Source organism: Copadichromis virginalis, linkage group LG20, assembly GCF_057382275.1.
Source record: "Copadichromis virginalis isolate Kocher_CV1m ecotype Utaka linkage group LG20, C_Virginalis_male_GT1.1, whole genome shotgun sequence".
Lineage (NCBI taxonomy): Eukaryota > Metazoa > Chordata > Actinopteri > Cichliformes > Cichlidae > Copadichromis > Copadichromis virginalis.
The window spans coordinates 14,075,997-14,098,881 of record NC_140637.1 but is presented as its reverse complement, the minus strand read 5'-3'; the positions used below and the strand labels follow the sequence as shown (position 1 = coordinate 14,098,881).

Below are 22,885 nucleotides of genomic sequence, written 5' to 3'. Positions count from 1 at the left end.
GTATAAACAGAGCATTAGGCATGCTATTATTACAGGGTTTAGCTTTAGCTTTCCTAGTGAGTCTGGACATTCTTCATCTTCCAGGTCACTATAGCACATGGATCCATATATTTGATTTGATACTATTTCACGTGCAACACTCTCAGGGTTTTGTGTTTTGAACTGGAGACCTTTTGCATGTTATTTGAATTTGTTCAGCACTACACTATGAATATGTCCTTCATATTTATTATACACTGAGTGATAACTGAATGCTAAATAAATGACCTTGATGCCTGATTCCAATAATCAGATGCTGTATGTAGCCATTCACTGAGCATCTAAACCTCACGCGTACACCAAGGGGACCTGTTATGCTTCTCCCTGTTACATGGCCAAAGTTCGAAATAATTAGGTCAGTGTATGTATAAGTAATTTCTTGTGTAAATGAAAACCTCAGGGATTAGACTAAATAATAATTTTAACTGTATTTTTTTCCGTTGTAAAATACATCAGTCAAAGAAGCTAAGGCTCACTGATGCATATGGAGAGCGAAGGCTGGCATGTGTGGTCCAATCAAATGGGCAACTACTGTAGGTGGATTTAGTGCAGTGGTGTCGAACTCCAGGCCTCGAGGGCCGGTGTCCTGCAGGTTTTTGATATCACCCTGGGTCAACACACCTTAATCAAATGATTAGTTCATTACCAGGCCTCTGGAGAACTGCAAGACATGTTGAGGAGGTAATTTAGCCATTTAAATCAGCTGTGTTGGATCAAGGACACGTCTAAAACCTGCAGGACACTGGCCCTCGAGGCCTGGAGTTTGACACCTGTGATTTAGTGGATTGTAGTGGATGGGTTCAAGCTACAAACCTATCACGTAGTTTATCGGCCAGTTCTGATGAATCACATTTTCTTTTACAACATGTAGATGACCGGGTTCTTGTGTGTGGCTTAGCTGGAGAACACCTGGCACTGGGATGCAGTATGGGAAGAATGCAAGGCAGGGAAGGCAGTGTGATATTTTGGTCAGTGTTCTTTTGGGAAATGTAAGAAATGTTTACAAGCTACAGCCAGTCAGAAGAAAGCTGGTGTAAAGCTACATAAGAGGGAAGTAAAATGACTGATTTTAAGGCTCAGTAAAAGTTGTTCATAGGGATTATTAATTTGCAAATCATACAAAGCTACTCTATTAGAGTCCAAGAACAATGGCAAGGAACTTAACATCAGCACAATAAGTCCGGAAATGTAGCTAGAATGTGGTCACCTTAGCTGAACATAAAGTTTGTAAGGCTTAGTCTTATAAAATTTAAAAAAAAAAACAACACTTCCAACTAGACTGGAATCATGATGATAGACTTGATAAACTGGCAGCTTGTGCCACCGGCATCTGCCCATCTTTCTAATAATGACTTTGCATGTTGTCCTCAGTGGTTGATATTGATGAATGAAAGAATCAATGAGGTTCGAGAATTTAGTCTCCAAACATTAGCAGATCAGCAGATTTGTGAGGAAGTGCTGCTAACCTAGCTAACTCATATGACAGTCTTATAGGACAGTTTGTGTATCAGTGAAGGATTTTTGACAGCTGAGGTCTTAAACCTACTCCTTCTTTTCCTAGCTAAAATCTTACACTGCCTCACTGTGCTGGAATCAAATTTGCACTCCACTTCTCTTTGCCAAACAATCATCTATCCATCTCATCTCTCTGTCTTTATCTCCTCTGTTTTCCTACTCCCACCCAGCCTGTCTAATATTCTTACTCCACATTCCCTCCCTGTCCTCACCTTTTAGCTAGATTTCTATCAGTCACCCCTTTCTAGCGCCATCCCCCCACAGCCCTACATTCCATCTACCTGACCACTTTTCTCTTTCACCTCACAGTAAGCAGCTTGTATCCTCAGCCCGTAACTAAGTCTGTGGAATCTTATTTGTGTCTGCCTTCACTCTTATGAAATTCTCCTTCAGTGCAAATCTTGGAGGCAGGCAGCAAGAAATCCCCAGCAGACAAATAAAACCTTCACACAGGTGACTGTTGATGTAACTGTTGCTCAACCGAGAGTATGCTCTGGCATTTTCAGCTACTCTCAACATACTTGTGGGACAGACATGTTGATATTGAAGGGCAGGGTGTCCTGGAAGTTATCTGATGGGTATCTCTTTAAGAAATCTGTAGACAAAATAAAATGCACAGCAGTTTAGATGTGATGAAAATCAGTGCTGGAGGGTGCAGGACACATAGTGTAAATAGTTCAAGCCACTTCCCCTCATTCCCTTTGCTAAACATAATATTTGTAGCAGTTGTTAATAATACATCTACTGTTCCTGCTTCTGCTGATTTCTGCTGTTTTATTTAGAACTGTTCATTACATCAAAACAAAGGCCGAAACATGATTTCCCTCAAAGAAAGTAGCAAAGCTACTCATCATATAACAATGTGTAGTGCTGTAGGACTGTTGCACAAGTATCCTGTGTTTCCATATTTAGTGACAGTTTAGATAAGAAGACACTGAAATTGAAATGCAGACTGGGAATTGTTATCAGAGGGGAACAAGGAGCCACCTCACAAATTTGCTCTCATCTAGCTTGAAACCTGAGCTCTCCAAGTGAGCTCAAATGCACCTTTGATGTGCTGCAGAAAATATTCATGGAGGAAGAACCTAAGAAAATGACATGTAGGGTGTGCAGTGTGAGTGCCAAGCTCTAAATATTAAATCAGTCATATTAGTGTGCACTGCATCCTTTGCAGGTGCACAAAGTTTTTGGGATATTAAACATGTTAAGGCTCACAATAGCAATTGAATCATGATGAAAATTCTGGCAATATACTGTTAATATGACTTCAATGGCTAAAATTCAGTCACCTTGTTTTGTGTGAAATAGATGCGTGTTTGTTTAGGTAAATATGAGGCGTTTCTTTCAAAGTTCTCTGTGACATTCTCTGTTTTAGTGGTCTAAGTTTTCTCTGATCGTCCGACTCACATGGCAAATATATCCATAAATACATGCTGGTGCACCTGCACTGGCCATCAGTGTTTAAGATGTTGTTGTATTATCTTGTATAGCTGGAACCATATGATTTCTATGGTACATACAGCAGTAAAAAACTCTCAAACCCGGGTCTAGAATATGGAGTGAAATCTTCAGGATGAATTTCCCTACACGCTAAAAAAAAAAAAACAATCACATGATAAATAGCATTCTTCTTTATCCTCCTTTTTGACATAAACTTTTTTATATTCAGTATGATTCAAAACTGACTGAGTCCGTGAGGAAAGGCAGTCTGCAGCTTTTTTCCTATATATTTCTATGTAACTGGATACTGTAACTGTATCTGGAAATTTTTACAACCCTGCTGGCCGAGAAGGCCTGCAGTGCAGCAATATCTGAAAATGTTTTTGTCAGTGCTAGCTAGTAAACTGTGTTTATGTGGATGTGGATCTGTATGATCTGGCTCGTGTGGCTGAGCTATTTGATATTTACCTGAAAAAAAAAACTGGTAGTGAAGTAAAATGCTCTTTTCTCTTTTATCTGATTGGCTCTTTGTCTCTCCGTGACAGACACAGGGAGCCAAGATAAAAGCAAAGCAACATTGTTCTTTGGAAACCAGACTTCAAAACATCAAGTGGCCAAATGATCTGAAATCCTGGATTCATTTGCTTTAGAAGAATAGTAGTGGTATAATAATCATTTGTGTGTTTGGACAAAAGATTCTGGTATGAATGTGTTAACATCCTAATATGCAGATTCCTGTTTGCTGGAGATATTCTATTTCTGTAGGATGACCTGTACACTGCTAAAATGTCCATTCAGATTAGAACTTGATATGATTTGTGCTCAATTCTGAATCATTCATGTTTAGTGTCCCCTGTGTGGCCAGCCTGCAGCCAGACTGTTGTCAGGAGTCATGGGAGGAGGGATATGGAATTGCCTTGTGATTTGGCCGCTGTGCAGTTGACCAGATGGGCTCCTTCCTTTGTCAGTCACTTTCCATAAAGCAGGCAATCAGTCAGGTTCTTCCGAGACGGACGACACTCAAATGGCTTTACCGGGGATTAGTTAGAGTCTGTGCTGCTCTAACTCTGCAACCTTCGGGGAACATTAAGGTCCCAAGACTCTGATCTCGGTCAAAGCACCGTGCTCTCTCTCAAACATCATTATTGCAGTTAAGAGGTATGACTTTGAGACAAACAGATTGAACCCCTGATGTTCATTTGCCTTCAATTTTTTATTTTCTGTTATTCAATTGAGGGCTAATTCACTAACTGATTAACTTGGATTAATCAGATTTATAAACCTCATTTAAGCAGCAATATTCCTGCTAATAGTCAGACAAAGAAAAGATTGTTTTATTTCAAACCCTCTGCCCAAAACGCTTGCTGTCTGCTCTTCTTTCTGTCTTATCTCGCCTCTCTTAATTGCTCATTAGGAGGGAAAATGTGGTTTTAATCGTCTGTCGGTCCAGACAGTCTGAAGTTCATTAGAGCTAATGTCCAAACTTCACAGAGGCACAAAGTGGCTGATGGTTCCTGTCTAGACACAAACAGCAACACTTGGCCAATTATTAATACACCTCATAAGGGCCTTTCGTGAGTGTTACTTGTTAGCTTAGGCATGAACATGTTTGTGTTTGAGCTTAACATGATAAACATAATAAATCTGTGGGTTATAATTGGTCTGGCTCTGTGTTTTTGCATATTTATGCTGTTTTAAAGTAACTTTTGCCCTCAAAAGACAGACATAATGTTAAACAAAGCACCGCAGGACACGGTAAACATTACAGTAAAAATTGTAACCAGTTGGAGAACTTACTTAGGCCCATTTTATTTTAACAATTCAAGAATTTATACCGTAGTCACGAAAAAGCTAATTTGTAAAGGCTGTAATGCTCGTCTGTGAAGGAAAACAATTTGACTAATCAAGAAATTTTTTTGAGACTTAATGAGTTACTGTAAAAATAAGCCAGATTACAGTGGCATTGCTATTGATTATTAAGTAAAGGTAAATTCTTTGCTTACAACAAAAAGTGTCATATTAAGTCTTTTAAAATAAACCCTTTCTGCCTTAGCCTTTCTAGGCTAAAACGCTTTAGCCATGCTAAGTTTAAAAAGGCGGTCTCTAAGGCTTTTGGTAAATGAACTATCCCAGCAATTACTGAATGCTGTGAAATTCTGGGTCCCCATAGAATGGATCAAAAAAACGTTGGTCATAGCATCACTGGGCGGCTGATATTTTTGTACTTTGTCCAATGAAAATAGCAGATACACAATCCACTTATAAATTGGAATATGCTTGGTGACTTGGTTGCCTTAACACTTCCTCTATGAGATCAGCAAACTGTTTTGAGTGAAATATAACTCAACAACCTGTTGGTGAATTATAATCAAAATGTAATAAATCTGATGCATTTTTGTTCAAATCTTTATCAGAAATATTGTGGAAGAACTAAGTCAAGTATTAAACTGAAGTTAAACCTTTGTTGGTTTGGTCATTTGCGTTTGTAGACATGTAAAGACAAATACGCTGCTAATCAGTTTGGTCATTGCACTGTCCTCTGCTCAGAATGACTGTCTTTCTGTAATGTGTTTTATGAACAAACACAATGACAAATCTAATGACATCATGGTTATTATTATTATTATTATCCAAAGAAATACTAGGAAGCTAGACTGAGTAGACTGTGGTAACAGTTAGACCTTCATACCTGCTAAATGTCAGCATGTTAGTACTGTAATTGCGAGGCTTTCATAATTTAGCTCAGAGCACTGCATGGCAGGAGCAATGCATTAACAGAGCCAGGGCAGCTGTGGTGCTTCAGGTGCACTGTCACAGACTGTATATATAAAACATTTTAAACATTTTAAAGCCTAAATCTGTGTTTGCTGGTGCTTTACATTTTTCATGAAGCAAAGATTTGGCTTGAAGGAAAACAGGGGACAGGCTACTATGAACACTATGTGAAATATATGACTCACAATAAGTGATTATAAATGAGGGGTCATTTCCCCATACACTTCTGTTTACTTCTTTTTTTCAACTAAAAGAACTTCAGGATTGCAGTTGTTCATCTGATATTTATAGTTTCTGTTCATTATTAGATGTGAGCTTTGTAAGCGCTCACTGCTCACTACATAACCACTCCAGTTACATGCATATAAGTATCTTGCAGGGTTATAGCAAGAGGTAACATTTTCAGTTATGTCAGTAAAGACATAAAGATCAGAAAGATTTTAAAAACATGGATGAAAGGTTTCCGTGGAAACCTTTTTTGTTTACATGGAAGAATAGTATTTTTCATGTAATACATTACAGTATTTTAGCCAAGCCTGTTTGAACAAGGATATGCTAACATGCAACACTGAACACTAAGTACAGTTGAGGCTGATGAGATATCATTAAATTTGTATGTGTTTGCTCACAACTGATTCTGTTATTTTCTCTGAGAGGGGAGTTTGCAATGGCACTCTACCTATTTGGTCTTTAGATCCATGCCTTGTAGCACTTCTGCATTTTTTTTTGTAATATTCATGCATATTAATAGCCAGAGAGAGGCCTGGCTGAAGGTGGTGACAGCATATCTGTGAGGCAGAAAATGTAGAGAATGATTACTCCCTCACAGTTACGCAGCGAGATCAGGATGAAAAGTGTGAAAATGAGAGAAATGTACAATGAGTTGTTATTGTTCTAATGGACAGCTGTTTTATTAATAGAGTGTAAATATCACCACTGGATATTGAAAATTCCACATTTTTTAAATGGTCTTTCATTGCGTTTAAGAAGAAATTGTTTACTCTGCTTGCGGCTACATCAGATCTAACTGAAATATATGTGGATGTGAGTGTGTTGATATGTAGGTGGCAACATGCAGAAACCATTACACTAGTGACTGAGATTAAAAAGTGTGTTTTTTCTTTTCTTCATGCTTCCTTTTTGGCCTCTACTCCTCCACTTTCCCTTCCAGTTGTTGTGTTGTATCTGCAGGCTGTGGGAACCAAAGAATGGAGGGAGGTAAGTTAAGCAACCTTTCTATTGCCAATGACAATATCCAATATTTTTGTCTACATATCTGCCAGATTTTTTTATTTTTAAAGCCCCACATATCAGACCCAAACTGGTGAATTTATGTTGGAGGTGATGGAATAAATAAATTAAAAGACTCATAATTTTATGATGTTGAATGAAATGGATTCTTGTCATGACTCAGGGCAGTGAGAGAAAGAAGGTCAGTTCTTTTTCCACCTCATCAAAAATGCACCATCTGCTCCCCTTGACATCTTGCTGTCTCATCCACTGTCACTGTTTTAAAGGCAAGGTCACATGACATTCCATTGCTCATTAACATTTTGAATACATTTTGATCTGTTAGGTCCCTCACACAGTTCATGTCTCACATCTTGGTGCTACATTCCCTCATCTAGTTTGCCTACACGTTGCCTCTAGTCACTTTGTGTACTTTAGTCACACTATTTGGCTACCGTTGATCCCCTCATTTTAACGCACCTCACACCTTTGCTTTCCATGTGGTGGGGCTTAATCAAAAAGCACTGCATGAATTGCAGCACAATCAGCAGAGTAAATATCTCTCTGCCAGCCTTACATATTGACACCTCGAGGAGATAATTGCACATGGATGGAAACCTGGAAATCCTTTGTGTGCTTTTGACATCATTATGCATTATGTAAATAATCTATATGTCATTTGTAAGTGCAATTCATGCAGAAATTATTCATTAACGTTCAGTTACACTTACATGCAAACGTCCTGTGAGCATGATGGGTTTTTTTGTATTGTGTGACTGTTTTGTTTATTATGTGTGCGCAGTATAGAAACCTTGTCCATCAAAATAAGGTGCAATAAATTTGTATAATATTTCAAATGCACGCAGTAACCATGTGATGGGAAGGACTCAGCAAATGAAGAATCATCTTGACACTGTATCATCTTACTTATAGGCCATATTTGTTATGCAAAACAAAGCAATCAGAATCAGAATCAGAAAGGGTTTTATTGCCAAATGTTGAGCAGGTTTACAACATTAGAAAATTGCTGCGGTACTTAGTGCAAAACATTCTGTAAATAAACATAAAAATAAAAATTAAAAGTGCTAAGTAGATAGGTATATACATGAGTGCAGGTGGTGATCAGTGCCAAACATGGAATGATGCAGTGAACACAGCGTAGGGTCATGTGTTAGTGGTGGGAACAGTTATACGGTTATTGTTCATGTGTCCGACAGCAGAGGGGAAGAAACTGTTCTTATGGCGAGAGGTTCTGGTGCGGATGGACCGGAGCCTCCTGCCTGAGGGGAGCAGGTCAAACAGACTGTGTCCAGGGTGAGAAGGGTCAGCTGAGATCCGGGCTGCACGCCCCAGTGTCCTGGAGGTGTACAGGTCCTGCAGAGATGGGAGTCTGCAGCCAATCACCTTCTCAGCAGAGCGCACAACACGCTGCAGTCTCTGTTTGTCCCTGATAGTGGCTCCAGCGTACCACACGGTGATGGAGGAGGTGAGGATGGACTCGATGATTGCAGTGTAGAATTGCATCATCGTCCGTGTTGGCAGGTTGAATTTCTTCAGCTGCCTCAGGAAGTACATCCTCTGCTGGGCTTTCTTTATGACAGAGATGATGGTGGGCTCCCACTTCAGGTCCTGGGTGATGGTGGTACCCAGGAAGCGGAATGAGTCCACAAAGATGATGAGGGTGTCAGTCAGGATGATGGGGGGCAGTGGGGCTGTGTGCTTCCTGAAGTCCACAGTAATCTCCACTGTCTTCTGGGCATTCAGCACCAGGTTGTTGTGGCTGCACCAGGACACCAGACGTTCAACCTCCCTCCTGTAGGCAGACTCATCCCCGTCCGAGATGAGTCCAATAACGGTGGTGTCATCTGCAAACTTGATTAGCTTGACAGACTGGTGGGTGGAGGTGCAGCAGTTGGTGTACAGGGAGAAGAGCAGAGGAGAAAGAACACAGCCCTGAGGTGCTGATGGTCCGGGAGTCTGAGACATTCTTTCCTAGCCTCACATGTTGCTTCCTGTCCGTCAGGAAGTCAGTGATCCACCGGCAGATGGGATCAGGCACATTTATCTGGGAAAGCTTGCCTTGGAGATGGTCTGGAAGGATGGTGTTGAAGGCAGAGCTGAAGTCCACAAACAGGATCCTGGCATAGGTTCCTGGGGAGTCCAGATGCTGCAGGATGAAGTGTAGAGCCATGTTTATAGCATCGACGGAGGACGGAGGGCTAGAACCAAAACAAGCAAAAACAACGAAGTAACAAACCCTCACAGGTCACAGTCCCAAAGTCAAACCGTGCATCCCGCAGCGGTGCAAAAAAAAGAAAAAACCCCACAAAACAGTCTCAGGCGGCCCATCACTACAACAAAAGAGTTCAAGTGGCCTACCTCTTGTCCCGTGATAGGAAAATATAAATATAAACATACACTAAAATACATGAGCCCTGGGTCCCTAGACCCAGGCCATGACAGTTTACTCATTTGTTTTATGATCACAAGCGGTTCAGTTTTCCTCTGTGAACAGCTATGATCCTCCACTTAAAGGTCAACAAATCAGCAGTAGTACCCCATAGATGACTGCAGACTACTCCGTCTCAGCTCTTTCTGTGTGATTACATGCCCTTAAGCCAGAAATGAAGGTAGAGCTACACTGGCAATGGAATTTTGTGGTGATACAAACTGTATTTCATCAAATCAGTGTTATAATTGCATTCACTGAGCAGACTAAACTCTAGGAAGCTATAGTAGGTTATTAAGCTGGTACTTTTATTTATCATCCTCCCCACAACAAAGGAATCTTATTGTCTTGTTAACGGACAGAAAGCATGTGGATTTTTTTTCTGTCTCTAATGAAAGTCTTTATAGAATTAAACCAAGGAAAATCACCAGAAAACAATCCTAAGAGTTAAACAAGTCCCAGATTGTGTTTCTGCAACTGTAATCATCTATATGTTCTCTTCCCATAAACCTTGTACAAGTTAATCTGTGTTTCATGTGTCCAAAGAACTTTTATTAGAACTGTGCAGATTCTTTTAGACGTTTCCTGCCGAGGTTTAATTTTGTCTTCTTGTTCTTGAGTGTAACCAGTGGTTTGCACCTTCTTGTAAACCTATATGTCCACTGATGATGTTGCCACCTGATGGTAGACTTTGACAGTGATACACCTGCCTCCTCAAAAGTTTTATGGATATGTCATGGACATTCATGGGTATGTCTAGATTTTGTGAATTAATTTTTTCTCACCATGGAAATAATTCTGGCATCATGCACTTCAATATTCTGTGTTTTTTACTATCATAGATTGATTTTGTTTTCTCAGCCTATCCCAAAAGGTTGATTCTGTTCATCTGGATGTTGCGTTTTCAGTGGGAGAAATGTTTCGTTACTGATCCAAGTGATTTCTTCAGTCTCAGCTGACTGCAGGCTTCCCCAACCTTATAAACAGTACATTTGCAGTAAATGTGGTTACCCCAGCTGGACATTTGTCAAAGCTGGGAAGGCACCTAAAGACAGCTCCAGCCGATCCAGGAGAGAAGGACAGCTGCTGCCTAAATGAAAACCTGTAGTGATCCTTTATGTGTCAGGAATATCGGAACGGTTGAATCGCATTCTCTCTAAACACCGCATATCTGTGGCTTTTAAACCATAAAACATGCTGCTCCAAAAATTGGTCCACCCCAAGGATCACACCACAAACAGAGTAACATAGTATACGCTGTTAAGTGCCAGGAGGATTGCCAGGATTTATACATCGGGGAAACCAAACAACCTCTGGCGAAGCGGATGACACAACACAGAAGAGCTACCACGTCAGGCCAGGACTCTGCAGTCTATTTACACCTACAGGGCAGTGGACACTCTTTCAATGATGAGGATGTACACATCCTGGACAGGGAGGAACGCTGGTTTGAGCGCGGAGTCAAGGAGGCCATTTACGTGAAAAGGGAAAGACCATCTCTGAATCGAGGAGGTGGCAGCACGGGGGTTAGCATTGTTGCCGCACAGCAAGAAGGTCCTGAGTTCAATTCCACCATCAGGCCGGGGTCTTTCTGTGTGGAGTTTGCATGTTCTCCCCATGTTTGCGTGGGTTCTCTCCGGGTACTCCGGCTTCCTCCCACCGTCCAAAGACATGCAACTTGTGGGGATAGGTTAATTGGATAATCCAAATTGCCACTAGGTGTGAATGTGAGTGTGAATGGTTGTCTGTCCCTATGTGTTAGCCCTGCGACAGACTGGCGACCTGTCCAGGGTGTACCCTGCCTCTCGCCCTATGACAGCTGGGATAGGCTCCAGCGCCCCCCGCGACCCTGAAAAGGATAAGCGGAAGCGAATGGATGGATGGATGAATCGAGGAGGGGGCCTAAGGGTACATCTTTTGCCATCTTGCAATCCTGTGATTGCAGCCATTCCCCAGCTCTCTGTGAATGGTACTCATGGACATTGATCAGTGGGCTTTGATCAGTGGTCAAGATAATTTGCATAATTATGATGAGGGTGACCTCCCAGGCCATTGTTCCTTCAGTGGTGCTAGTTTCAGCTATTGCGCAAATGTACTGTTTATAAGGTTGGGGAAGCCTGGAGTCAGCTGAGACTGAAGAAATCACTCGGATGAGTGAGGAAACATTTCTCCGACTGAAAACGCAACGTCCAGATGAACAGAATCAACCTTTTGGGATTTACTTACCTGGATGATTGAGCATGCATCAGGGCACTTTTCTCAGCCTAATGATGGCCTCCTTCACTTCTACCAATGTCTTTGAGCCTCATATTATGAATTCCAGTGTACAGATACCAAATACAAACATTTTTATCTTCCATCTACGCTCATCTTTTTCAGATCTTTCTTCAGGCCTTTTTATCTTCTTTTTTTTTTTTGTAGTAATACAACAAAAATTTAAGAAGTGAACTTCTAAAAGTGACTACAGTTAACAGGGGTTAACTAATTAATGGTTAATTAATGGTGAACATTTGCATTTTAATCCCATCTTGACTGTTTGATTTAAAATCCACGGTGGTGGCGTGCAGAGGCAAAAACAAAAAAAACAAAAAAAACAAAAAAAACAAAAAACTGCCACTGTCCAAAAACTTATGGACTGTGCTGGGCCAGGAGAGGTCTTCACTGTTTATTGTATATTAGCTAAACTTGGCAGCCACTGTGAAAATGAGTGCTAAACCCTAATTCATTTTCCACGTTTCATCGTTTGAAATATAATTGTTTCAGTGGTGATCAGTTGAAAAGTGTTTGCAGATGAGTCGGCATCTTGAAAATGAAAACATGGGTTCCCATGAAGTAATCATCTAGTTTGTCTGCAGTCTGCCCCCATTAAAATTACTAAACTCCATGAATTTTACCCACTTTTCAAGTTTCACTTTTTTTATTTGGCATTTCTGATTGAAATTAAACCAAACAAACAAAAACAAACATGGACACACTCTGTAGCCTGCTGTCAGCAATGCTACTGTACACTTTGACTAAATTCACTTGGTTGTTTGCATTATAGGACACAGACACAGCAAGATTGCTATCCTACTACGGATTTCGGGGCGTTACTTCTGTTGATTCACTTGAAACATTTCTGTGTTCGTCTTTAATGAGAGTTTCTCTCACTTGCTTGAAGTGGGTGGGAGTTCATTCCCTGCAGCAATCAGGATTTTGCAACCTTTGAATCAAGATATGATGACAATTATGGGGTTGTTTTCTTAAGATGTCAAGCCTCTGCTCATTAAATTTGTTCAAAACACACCCACACAGTCCTGGTGAAGCAGATTAGCTTGATAGCTAGTTGAACTCCTACCTTTAAATCTGATTTCGGGTTATTTAATCATGACTATTCAATGCTACAGAAAAAGAACACTTTAAGTTGAAAGAACTTTTGGATTTGAAAGGCTTTAAGATCACATTTAAGATGGCAATTATCGCCTCTTCCTATAAGCTGTTTGAATTGTTGCTTGTATACATGTTAATTTGGGTTCTGAGTGCTAAATCCAAGATCAGTTTACTCTCGGGCAAATATGCATCCATGTTGTGCTAAGGAAGATACTATTGAATTACACCAATTACAATATATGTGGTAGTGCTGAATTCTTATTCTAATACCTGTCAAATATGCTTTCAGACATGTCTACTTACCAGGCTGAGAACTGCAGATTTCCAAGGAAACAAATCTCTTTAAACCCTCTGCAACAAATGGTTCAAAGATCCCTTATGCAGCTTTTGTATTACAGTCTCTATGAACTCCATTTAGCTTACCCAATAAACGTAAAAAACGCTCCCATAACAACATACACGGAAAACAAATTGAAGAGCAGGTCTTTCTTCTGTGCACCAATGTTGTTGTTATTTAACAGTTTTTTAGCCTTGAGTCAGTTTTTCTGTGACCCAGTGTATTTCTGACAGTGAATAAATGTTCCCTGGCAGTACTTTAGTGAAAAACAATAGATGAAAGGAGTGGAATGTTGATAAAAAGCATGTATGTGTAATAGGATTACATCTGTAACCAACTCATTTTACAGTCTTAGCTCCTATGCCGACGCTGCCTTTAAAACTCCTTACTTACCCAAGAATAAGAAAAAAAAAATCACTGACAAAGCCATTCCTAACCTTTGCCCACAATGCTCTAACATCTATTAACCAATCATGTCAGAGTCAGATTATAAACCAAAGGCCTCCATCCCTGGAAATAGTAACACCGCAAGAAAATATCACGGGCTTTTCCCTGCGGGTCGATACGGCGGGTCAGTTCTGAGGTCTAATATAGTAACCTGCGAGCCCTTGGTAATGGATAGGCTGGGGACACGGTTGATAGCGCGGATTATGTGCGCTGGGCACTAAGGACATGAGTCGAGGTATTGTGGCTGTGGTGAGGCAGTGCTAAGATCAATAGCTCATTACACGGTGCTGTCAGGCCATGCCACAGCCCCGCGGCCGGCAGTCCACCGGGGGATTACTGGCGTGATTGTCAGTATGATGGAGAGACAGTCTGGCCCAGGAGAGAGGCTGGGACTGAGTCTCTGTGGGCTCGCAATGTGGAGAGCCTCCTCCAGAGTAACACTCTGATTTCTCTAGGGAAACGAGGTTCAGCAAAACACAATGCAGCTCAGTGTCATACTGAGTTTTGCAAAGGTGAATTTGTGTCTATGGATTCCAGTTCTGTGTATAAATTTATTAATGACTTGTTGCTAAACCTCATGAATTTTACTTGGTTGTATCTCTGGTGTATTTTTTCTTAAAACAAGTTTTATAGCATATATTAAAAAAAAAATCGATGCTACTGTTACCGCCAATTATCACTTCTTTTTTTCTGTAGTTTGGCAGGACAGAGGTTATCGATAACACTCGGAATCCTGATTTCGTCAGGAAGTTTGTCCTGGATTTCTTCTTTGAAGAGAAACAGAATCTAAGGTTTGATGTGTAAGTAGCCTGACTTTGCTTGCTCTTAATAAATCTAAAGTAATTTAAACATGAGCACACTGTGGAAAAACTGAAATGTGGAGGCAGAGATAATTAACCTAGTAATGTCTTTGATTACACTTCAATAATTTATTTTCTCTGTAGATCCTCAGTTTATTGACTTTACTAAGTAACAGACCAAAGTCAAACACTCGACTGTTCACAGAATAGTGAAGTGGTTAGCACTGTCACCTCACAGCAAGAACGTTATTGGTTTGAATCTGCTGGCCAGTCTTTCTGTGGTGAGGTCACATGGTCTCCCTGTACGTGTGGGTTTCAGTTTAACTGGTGGTTCAAAATTAGCTGTAGGTGTGAATGATTGTCAGGCCTTTGATGAACTGGCGGCCCAGCGACAGCTGGAATAGGCTACTTCCTCTTCCCCCAGCACTTTTCAGTATCATATACATGTACATATACCCATACTTAAGGGGCATCCACATGGAAAGAGACTAGCATTAACATAGAAACCAGAGACTATGAGATGCTAGCAGAAACAAAGTGGGTGCACATGTGGTCCCACTGTAAAGTTTTTTTTTTTTACTTTTAGGCAGGCAACTGAGTGGCAGCAAAGGATACTCAATGTTTGATCTGCCAGGGGGATGTAAATATGTTAAACTACTCTAATGCGTTTAAGCAGTGTATATTACTGCATTTCCATAGTTTATTAATTTATACTGCTTATTATTTACTTAAAAACAAATTGTTTGCTGATAAATACAATCACGTTGATGTGATGCATTTCAGAGGAAAGATCCTAAAATATCATCAATGTTGTTATTCATTAATTTTGAAAAAATAAAAAAATGTGAGAATTCTTAAGAAATATTATTATTATTATTATTATTATTATTATTATTATTATTTATTTTGGTTTATTAAATATAATTTAGGTTATTGGAGATTATAAAATCATAGACTGTGTATAAAAGATGGATGTAGATGACATCAACTGGTTAGTGAAGTCCTGCTGTGAAGCTGAGGATATTTTAGTGTTGCCAGTGTTTAAGAGCACATTTCACACTTTCACACTATGCAAACAAAAGCCTATTTTACCAAAGCGTCGCCCCCTGCTGGTAGCGATAAATAATGTTCGTTTAGGGTACATTCAGACCTGGAAGCATTATTCACATGCTTAAAAATGTCTTCCTGCTAGATAACCCAGAAGATAAAACTCTGCAATTGGTCCTATAATCAGACTTTTCTGCTGAGTTGCAAAGTCATGGCATCACAGTAATGTGGCTCATCACTACTGTGAAGAAAACAAGTAACAGAAAAATCATGCTTCTCTCCTCTGACCAGAGTTACTCTACTACACTTTTCAAAACTGTAATAAGCAGGGCAGTTGTGGAAGGTTTTGGACTAATTTGAAACAAATATTCAAGACCTATGTGTGGCTTTTTATCCAACTTTTGGACTATACTCTAACATTAAGTAAGCAGACTCTTTTTTTGTTATCACACCTGTTGGTTCCCATGTGAAAAGAAAAATCAGTTTAAGAGCTTATTACTCTGACTGTTCAAACCTGTGTGTTTCAACTCCAGGGTTAACATAATTTCTCTAAGTTAGAACTGCTGCTTTCTGAATAAACACCCTCATTGTTCCCAGACTAATAACAAGGAAGCCCATTTATGCACTTGTCCAAAATCTCCTCCAATATAAACTCACAAGTTCTTCCTCTTGTGCCATCTATTTGTTTCTCACAGGTACAATGTGGACTCCAGAAGCTGTAACATATCCAAACACGTAAGTACAGTATGTCAACCTCAAACGACAGTTTTGACTCAGAGCTGAAGGCTCCTGGCAGCATTCAAATGTATCATGTTATTCAGCATTACTCACGCTGTAAATGCTAATTTACAGTCAATGAGTGCAGCAGCTGACAATGAATCAGCATGAAGAAAATTCCTGTTTAATAAGTGGAATTCCATCTCATGACAATGTCTTTTATTCTTCTTCTTCCCCACTAAAATAAATCACACTGGAGAACAGAAGGTGAGTGGTTTCAGCTGAAGAGTGTTGGTCTCATGAGTCCTTGTATTATTATGTCCTTTATTCATTTTATTTTTTTTATGTTCCAGTATATTTCAGCATCCCCAGAAGAATCTTGTGATTTTTCTGTGTGTGTGTGTGTGAGTGTGATTCACTCCCTTTAATTTCATCATATTTTTTCTCCCATTCTTTCATCTCATTTCATCAAGGACAAACAGCAGCAGCTCCCACCTGGAAAGCCCCCCTCCCCGTAGTGTTGTTCCTCATTTTGTCTGTCTGCATTTTATCATTAACTCAGGTAAAAGCAACTTTCACAACTCCACTTCAAAGTGAAAGCAGCTGTCGTTGTTGTTCCAGGCACTATACTACAGCAGATTGTGCATGTCAGGGCATTTACAGGAGCTACACGCATACCCGCTTTGCAGGACTTGCACCTACACCTGCTCGCGCCCACACACCGCAAACATCAACGCTCTGCCCTCGTTGCTGTGCAGGAGTTTCATTATGTTGTGTCATCGCCTCTTTTTTTAATGTTGCCATATGGTTTTCTCTGTAGTGGTTGGGAAGGTTGTAAACTTCCAAATCTGTTGTTGTCAATAAAAATGCTGAACGAAGGGGAAACCTTTATTTCTACTAATAGGACATTTGCCCCACACACAGTGTCGGCCCTTTTAAGAATAATCAATCGGTCAACAAGCAGCTGAATAATGCAGTCCTCCAGGACTTCCTGGGCTTGACCTAGTTGGAATAATGAATGCTTATGTAAATCATGGACTCAAACTCGGAAGTTAATGTTTAATTTAAAATGGCACTTCAGTAAGATGAGATTAAACTTTAATGGAACTTTAATAACTTTAATATCTTTGATAATATCCCTATTGATTTTATAGTCTTTCTCAACTGTTATAGAGCCCATTATCTTTAGTGTTAACCCTTTAACGTTAAAACACTGAAGAGCCAGAGGTGTCTAGTCAGATGTTTCATAGAGTTTAATGGGCTGGTTCCCTCGTTGCCAACTTTTATAACTCTAGTGGATAAAGTTGAGGAGCTGCAAAATGAAACGAGCATGTGCTGTCACAACCCAGGCCTACAGGACAGGGCAAGACTCGCAGTGATCCACATCATGAGTCCAAGCAAACGCCAAAATAAGTGATACCAGAGCAAAGGTGAAGGGAGGCATGGGGTGGCGCTGATCCCCCAACATTGTGTTGTCACATATTGCAATGAGTACTGCCCTCCATTTAACAAAAATTATTCCAAAGGTGACAACAGCTTGTCCATCAGGGCCCCTCAGCTTTGGATTACAAATAGACGAGTCTCAGGAAATCTGTGACTTCTTTGAAATCACTTGGACAAACCCATTTTTATAAATTTGCTTTTATCTAATGTCTATCTCGTTTGTCACTCTCATTTTAGACCTTAAATGCTATTGTGTGTATATGTTTTAACTGTTTTGTGTATGTTTGAATTTAATATCAATATATCCTATATCCCAATGTCTCTTTAACTTGGCTCCATTTTATTTCTAGAATAGAATAGAATAGAATAGAATAGAATACTTTTTATTTGTCAATTTCTTCAAATGTACTTGCCATACAAAGGAATTGAAATTACGTTTCACACTGTCCCATGCGTAGACATTGACAACAATAAGGTGCAGATGCACAACAAAAACAGCCCTAACAGTAAGGTAATAAATAGTAATATAATAATATAAATAGTGCTAAAAGAAATACTAAAAGAAAATATATATATAGCAGCAGGTGTGTGCAATTGCAATGCAAGTCAGGAATGTTTTCAGTTCTTGGTTCAGAGAGTGTTTCCTTGTTGGAGAGTGTGCGTGGGTGGGGGGGGGTAGAGTCCAATCTGTCTTCCTATACTTCTGCCAATCTGGTGATTCTGCTGGCTGGGAGCCAGGAGGGAAGAGAGTTCAGCAGTCTCACAGCCTGGTGGATGAAGCTGTTGGTGAGCCTGGTAGTGCGGGAGCGGAGACTTCTGTATCTCTTTCCAGAGGGCAGGAGGCTGAACAGACAGTGCGCGGGGTGGGTTGCATCGTTGACAATTGTGATGGCTTTGCGGGTGAGGCGAGTGGTGTAAATGTCTTGCAGGGAGGGGAGTGGTGCACCAACTATCCTCTCAGCTGTTCTCACAATGCGTTGTAGAGCTTTTCTGTTATAGTCAGTGCAGCTACCGCCCCACACAGTGATGCAGCTGGAGAGGATACTTTCAATAGTGCCTCTGTAGAATGTAGTCAGGATGGGTGGTGGAGCACTTGCCCGCTTGAGTTTGCGCAGGAAGTAGAGGCGCTGTTGTGCTTTCTTGGCCAGTGATGCTGTGTTGGTGGTCCAAGAGAGGTCCTCACTGATGTGCACCCCCAGGAACTTGGTGCTGCTCACCCTCTCCACCGCAGCGCCGTCGATGGTCAATGGGGGGTGACAGGTGTGGCCTCTCTGGAAGTTGACAATAATCTCCTTGGTCTTACTGACATTTAGCAGGAGGTTGTTGTCTCTGCACCACGTGGTCAGGAGCTCAACCTCTTTCCTGTAGTGGGTCTCATCGCCCTTGGTGATGAGCCCCACCAGCGTTGTGTCGTCCGCAAACTTCACAAGGTGGTTGGAGCTGTAGGTTGGTGTGCAGTCATGTGTCAACAGGGTGAAGAGCAGAGGACTGAGCACACAGCCTTGTGGAGCCCCCGTTCTCAGGGTGATGCTGTTTGAGACCTTGTTGCCCACACGCACCGCTTGAGGCCTCTGGCTGAGGAAATCCAGCAGCCAGTTGCAGAGGGAGGTGCTGAGGCCCAGTCTGTCCAGTTTACAGATGAGTTGTTGTGGTATTATGGTGTTGAATGCTGAGCTAAAGTCTATGAACAGCATTCTCACATATGAGTCTTTCTTGTCCAGATGAGTTAGGGCTGGGTGGAGGGCAGAGCAGATTGCATCCTCTGTGGATCGTTTCGCTCTGTATGCGAACTGGTGTGGGTCCAGGGTGGGAGGTAGGGTGGATTTGATGTGTGACATGACTAGTCGTTCAAAGCACTTCATAATAATGGGTGTCAGTGCCACGGGGTGGTAGTCATTGAAACAGGCTGGGGATGGTTTCTTTGGCACAGGTATGATGGTGGCAGTCTTGAAGCATGATGGGACAGTGGCTTGCCTCAGGGAGGTGTTAAAGATGTCTGTGAAGACATTCTTCAGCTCCTCTGCGCAGTCTTTCAGCACACTACCAGGGATGTTATCTGGTTTTTGTTTCTGGTTTCTGGTTATCTGGTTTTTGTTTCTGTCCTGGTTTTTGTATTTTACTCATACTTGCATGTCAAAACACCCCGTACTCTGTTTTTAAAGGCGTTTAAATGTCATATGAGTAATAGCAGTAGTATTAGTTTATCAAAAAACTATGTGTGAACGATTTCAGGGGAAAAAGAATCACAATACCCTTTTGGTGGGAAAAAGCCATTGTTGCACACAGTGCATCCCTGTATATGTAACTATGTTATTTAAAATAACATAATAATAACTATCCTGTAGGGTCTAAAGTTAAAAATGGCTCCATTATAATTATCTGCAGGCATATATTTATATTTCTACTGTAGTGTATTTGAGCCTGTTTTGAGGCCTGGGTTATTGATTAGTACTGTCTTGCAATTAATTGTCTTCTTTCTACCCTTTCCCCCTCGAAGGACTTTCTGGGCCAGACCTTCTGCACACTCGGAGAAATTATCGGCTCCACAGGAGGAAGGCTGGAGAGGACCCTCTCGTAAGTCCCTCACACCCTTTCTATTGTCTCATTGTGAAATGACTTCCCTCCTTTTCTGTTTATTTATTTATTTTCTTTAAGCGGTGAATCATAAATAGAAATTATGCACATAAATAATTTCTTCAGCTGGGCAGAATGAAACGAGTCCCCCCTCCATCTTTTGTTTCATTTTTATCGATGGCTGCTGGGGAAAACAACATCTCACTGATGCAGTGTGCACAGACTCGCCTGGCTAAATAGCCTCATCTATTACAGCGTTAGATCAGAGTAAGCGAGACCAGGCAAGCCTGCTGTATCACTGCACTCTGAGCTGTTGCTCCTGAAGTAGTATTGAGTTTTACTGTGTTGAACGAAAGTGGGATGTGCAGTAGAAGTCAATATAACGTTGGATACAGATATACAGAATGCGCTCATATTTTCTGCCAGGCAGCATGTTGATAGTAGAAACCAATGCTTTTTTTTTCAGATAATAAAAGGTGGATTAGTGTGCACTCTTTGTGAGCTCAACCCCCCTATTTTTTTCACACTGCATCCCTGCAGTGTTAGATAACACCCAGTGTTCTGAGGAGTGAACAAACTGCTGGGAGACAGAGAGAAATGTGAGGTCAGAGCAGTAACCGGCCAGATTTGAACCCATTTTATTGCAAGGACGAGGCATCTTGCTTTTTCTCTGCCTATACAGTTCAGAGTTCATCTTAAAGGGTGCAAGGAAACAATTCTTCTTCTCAGTGGCCCTCACAATAGCCCTTTGTGGAGCAGCACATAAATTAGAAGCTGGATTATATGAGCTCTGTGAGTGTCACTGCTGCTTTATTGTCTTAAATTTTGACTTAAATTTCCTTGATGTAAATGATCAGTGGACTCACTTTATGATAAACTGTCACTGACTGGGAATGATATACAGGTGACTGGAGGTTAAATCCTGTGATGAAGGTAGTCACACTTGTCGAAGTTTGACAAAAGAAAATAACATTTTTAGACTCCACATTTCTCGCTCATTTTTCTCTGATCTACTACAGACTATAGATAAAAAAGTAGCCTTTTGGCTATCTCTGGCATGTTTATATTGATCTGTCCCTTTAAAATAGATACATTCAAAACTCAAAAACTTTGCTTTTCTTCAAAACATTGTAAGGTACTGACATGTACGCCACCAGGTAATAACCGCAATTTAAACCCATGCAATGAAACTAATCTGAGTTCAAAAAGTATCTGACTCAGAACTGTGCGATTCTGACTACACCTCACCTTGTAGCACTGCGCGGATGTCTTTTCCTGATTCTAATGTGTTTAAAGTGTGTTAAAAAATGGGACAGTTGCCCAGTCTCCAGAATCCAAAGGGATGTACTTAAGCCTTGTTTTATTCAACCAATAGTCCAAAGCTGGATTTAGTTTATGATAACATCAAACAGAAAAAAACATTGGAGGTTGGTACCACAGACTGTATATAACAGATGGATGCAGACATTGTGATATCAATCAAAAACTCAAGTTTGTCATTTTAACCAACAATTTATGAGATTTTTTTTTTTTACCAAACATTACAATATTTGGGCAAGAGTGCAGAGGTGGGGAGTTGTCATCTAATGCTAGTGTTGGTTAGGGTTGGTTTCCCTAAACCATGAAATACTTTCTAGAAAAAGTGTTTATTGAACCTGCTGACAAATTTTAAAACAACAAATCTAAAACTGTTTTGTATCTATGAGTTTTAATTTGTATTATTTTTGCTATATCCATTATTGTTATGCATTATATAACAAAGTTTTACTTAAAAAATTATTAAATATTAATAATACATTTTGTTTTACAATTTTTGTGTGTGAAAACAATCACATGATGATGTAGAGCGCTTAAAAGTTCACAATAACTCATGAATCAGCCGAGAGATATAATCTCTCCAGCGTGTCCCCGGTCTGCCCCGGGGCCTCCTCCCGGTGGGGCATGCCCGGAACACCTCACTCAGGAGGCGCCCAGGAGGCATCCTTGTCAGATGCCCGAACTACGTCAGCTGGCTCCTTTCGATGTGGAGGAGCAGTGGCTCTACTCTGAGCCCCTCCCAGATGGCTGAACTTCTCACCCTATCTCTAAGGGAGAGGCCAGCCACCCTTTGGAGGAAGCTCATTTCTGCCACTTGTATCCGCGATTTTGTTCTTTCGGTCACTACCCACAGTTTGCGGCCATAGGTGAGGGTAGAGACGTAGATCGACCGGTAAATTGAGAGTTTCGCTTTTACACTCAGCGAAACTCTTCACCACGATGGACCGGTGCAGCGTCCGCATCACCAATCCGTCTGTCGATCTCCGGCTCCCTTCTCCCATCACTCACAAACAAGACCCCGAGATACTTGAACTCCTCCACTTGGGGCAGGAACTCATCCCTGACCCGGAGTGGGCACTCCACCCTTTTCCGGCTGAGAACCATGGCCTCAAATTTGGAGGTGCTGATCCTCATTCCGCTGCTTCACACTCGGCTGTGAACCGTTCCAGAACACAAAATGTTTAAAGGATAAATATTACACCAAAGAAACACTGAGATAATTCATAGGACCAATAAAAAAAAACTGCCTAGTGGTGGTACAAAAATCAGGGGCTTGTCATAATAAACAGAATCCACATTTTGGGACCATGAAACTTTCAAAAAAATGATGTTATGCTATCTAATTAATTATTAATGAAACGTAGATCAAAGATGACCAGACTAACG

General features: G+C 40.8%; 1 protein-coding gene across 1 annotated transcript in view; it reads left to right on the top strand.

Moving 5' to 3' along the window:
• LOC146684464 (copine-9-like) overlaps window positions 1-22,885 on the top strand; it is a 116,497-nt gene that overhangs the window by 22,977 nt on the left and 70,635 nt on the right. The window contains exons 3-6 of the mRNA XM_085444716.1: window positions 6,941-6,987; window positions 14,298-14,401; window positions 16,144-16,183; window positions 20,103-20,182. Of these exons, the coding sequence (XP_085300842.1) occupies window positions 6,941-6,987; window positions 14,298-14,401; window positions 16,144-16,183; window positions 20,103-20,182 (271 nt within the window). The remainder of the gene's footprint in view (window positions 1-6,940; window positions 6,988-14,297; window positions 14,402-16,143; window positions 16,184-20,102; window positions 20,183-22,885) is intronic.